Here is a 2,730-nt window from a genome sequence, read left to right on the forward strand (position 1 = left end):
AGCGGCGCTGCGCCTCGGGCTGCAGGCCGCCACCCACCTCGCGCCGGTCGTACAGCTCGAGCAGTTGTTCCTTCATAGCGGTCGTGAACTCGGGTGGCGTGGCGGCAATGGCGGCGGACCCCTCTGGAGATGCCCCCCGGGGCCGCAGCCGCAGCCGCGAAACGAGAGGCAGCCAGACAATGCGCAAGTCGGCGACCGGCGGGGTGCGTCCCTCACGGCCGTAGAGCTGCGCACTGTACGAGCCGTTGAGATCGGGCAGCTGCGAGAGAACGATGTCGTCTAGCAGGCGCGAGAAGTAGGTCCGGTCCTCGCCGTAGCTCAAAAAGCCATCCTCGGGCCGTAGCGTGCACACGTCGCAGAGCCGGCACTCCCCCTTCGCTGCATGGTGGCTCCAGTAGCGAAACCCCGCCGCACGACATGCACTCTCATTCATCATCGATGCCAAATAGCCGCCGCGGTTGGACTGCTGCCCATGGCCACGAAAGGCGTGCCCCCTGTGGTCTCGCGCCCACCTGCAGCATGACTGGTTGGTCGCCAGCAGGGACATGTGCATGTATGCATGTGCATGTTGTGCACGTTGCCACCCCTTTGGTTAGACCCGTGACCACCGACTTGTAGCGAAGCTGACCCCCACCCAGCCCAGGCCGACGCGCGCAACCTGACAACCTGCTTTTACATTTCTATGCGTGTCAGTTTGAGCACTGAGCACTGGGAGGGGAGGGTCGACAACAGCGGTACTCTCTGAGACGAGATGGGATTGGCCCTGGAGGGCGCCGGATTTACCCCAAGGCAACAGCAACGGGAGCATGTGAGCAAGCAGCCTCTGCCACATGCCGTCGGCCCGTCGCCGCCTCCTGCCGCACACGCCGCGGCAGCTCTCTCGATACCGATGTACACGAGCCAACAGCCATCGCGGACTCCGCATTCACCGGGCCGCGCCGACACTTGTGAGCTGAGCCTTGTGAGCCACCGCTCCGGCCGAGTTCGAAATATTTTTTGGAGACCCCCTTGAGCTTGACAATAGAGCGAGTTAGAGAGCGTGCCATGTGACAACTCAGAGGTTCGACAGCACAAAAGCAGCGCATGGCCGATGGGCTAATCGTTGAAAAAAGCGACGATCGCGCGCACAAACGCCAGAGGCTAAGATAGCCTACTGACAGTCGACAAGATGCGCTTCCGCAGCAGACGGCTGTCCACACCAAGCTCGTCTCGCAGGTCTTGGTCGTCGAGCAGCAGCAGCAAGGGCCCGTCCACGTGGTGGCTGCGAAAGCGAGCGACCGTGGCCGTCTCGAGCGCAAGCTCGCGCTCGAGCCAATCGCACACGTCGCTGCAGGACCATGCCTCGACCCGCTGTTTAAGCGGCGCAGCGGCTGGCGATCCAAGAGGCGCATCCACCGATGGCGCAGCGGCTGGCGGCCCAAGAGATGGCGGAGCCGCCACCGCAGCGTGGCAGCCGTCCACCGGCAGCCGACCCGCTCGCCGCAGCGTCAGGATGTGCCGCTCCAGCTCCTCCTCGCCCTCTCGCACCCGGCGTGCAAAGTCGGCGCCCGCAGGAACGTCGCGAAATCGATCTCGGACGTACCGCAGCATCCAGGCGCGGTGCTCGGGCACAGACAGCGCCGCCATCCGGAGCGATCGGGGGTAAAGGCTGCAGACGTCGGCTCGAAAGGTGCGCATCGCCGTGACGTCTCACCTTACCGAGGCGGACGAGGTGGAACGCTCTCGCTCGTTGGGCGTTCTCTTGCAGGGCGTTCGTGTCTTGGTAAGCGTTTGTGCCCTGGGAGCGCTGCGTGAAATGGCGCGGTCGTCGAGAGCCGGGCGTGAAATGGCGCGGTCGTCGAGAGCCGGGCGTGAAATGGCGCGGTCGTCGAGAGCCGGGCGTGAAATGGCGCGGTCGTCGAGAGCCGGGCGTGAAATGGCTCGGTCGTCGAGAGCCGCGCGCCTGCAGGGTATTTCTTTCCCATTTGCCGTGAGCCAAGTAACGCGAATTCTGTTTTCGCTGGTCTCCTCTGCTCCTCTCCATTGCGGGCACACCCACGGCGATCGAGGCGGTGATCACCGGAGCCGATCCACAAGTACGCGCCGCCCTCAAGCCAGAGGAGCTGGAAGAAGACCTCCTCCTCCACGAAGGACGAGGACCAGGACTCTATCGCACACGCGTCGTCAAAGAAAAACGGAATAAATGTTTTCGCGAATTCTTTTGTGTAAACAGTCTCCGTAGCGACCCTGGCGAGTAGAGGCCCCGCCCAGCCAGGGTACCCCTCCGAGGGACCCCACATCTCGCACGCCCCCCCCCCGCTCTTCCGAGGCCTCGCCGGGGCTCTGCTCCAAGAGACCTCGGAGTGCGAGCGTGTGCCTCTACCGCCAGGTAGCGACCTGCCAGTCAGTGCGCGCCGCGGGGTGATAGGCGTGCATCAAAATCTCTTTTCCGACTTTCGCCGGTCCCTCCATGAGCACTTCGAGGAGAGACGCGGCGCTCGCCGAGTTGCGAGCGCGCACGGCAGGCTTCGCTGGCCTGCCGCTCGCCTCTGCGTCCGACGTGATCAGCATGCAGCAGGGCGGCCGCGACGTGATCCTCATCGACGTGCGGTCGCCGCCGGAGCGCGCGGTGAGCACTCTGCCAGGCGCACTGGACCAGCACTCCTTTGCCGCCCTGGCGAGGGAGGAGCCGGAGCGTGTCGCCGCCGCCGTGCTAGTTCCGTTTTGCACCATCGGCTTTCGCTCCGGCCT

At 64.7% G+C, this 2,730-nt stretch overlaps 1 protein-coding gene across 1 annotated transcript; it reads left to right on the plus strand.

Moving 5' to 3' along the window:
- Positions 1-2,449: 2,449 nt before the first annotated feature.
- EMIHUDRAFT_254408 (hypothetical protein) lies at positions 2,450-2,700 on the plus strand (the record flags this gene model as incomplete). The annotated part of the gene is made up of 1 exon (XM_005779198.1): positions 2,450-2,700. A coding segment is annotated over one exon (251 nt), but the record flags the coding sequence as incomplete, so codon positions are not given.
- Positions 2,701-2,730: the final 30 nt, after the last annotated feature.

This window comes from Emiliania huxleyi (assembly GCF_000372725.1).
Source record: "Emiliania huxleyi CCMP1516 unplaced genomic scaffold EMIHUscaffold_2347, whole genome shotgun sequence".
Classification (NCBI taxonomy): Eukaryota; Haptophyta; order Isochrysidales; family Noelaerhabdaceae; genus Emiliania; species Emiliania huxleyi.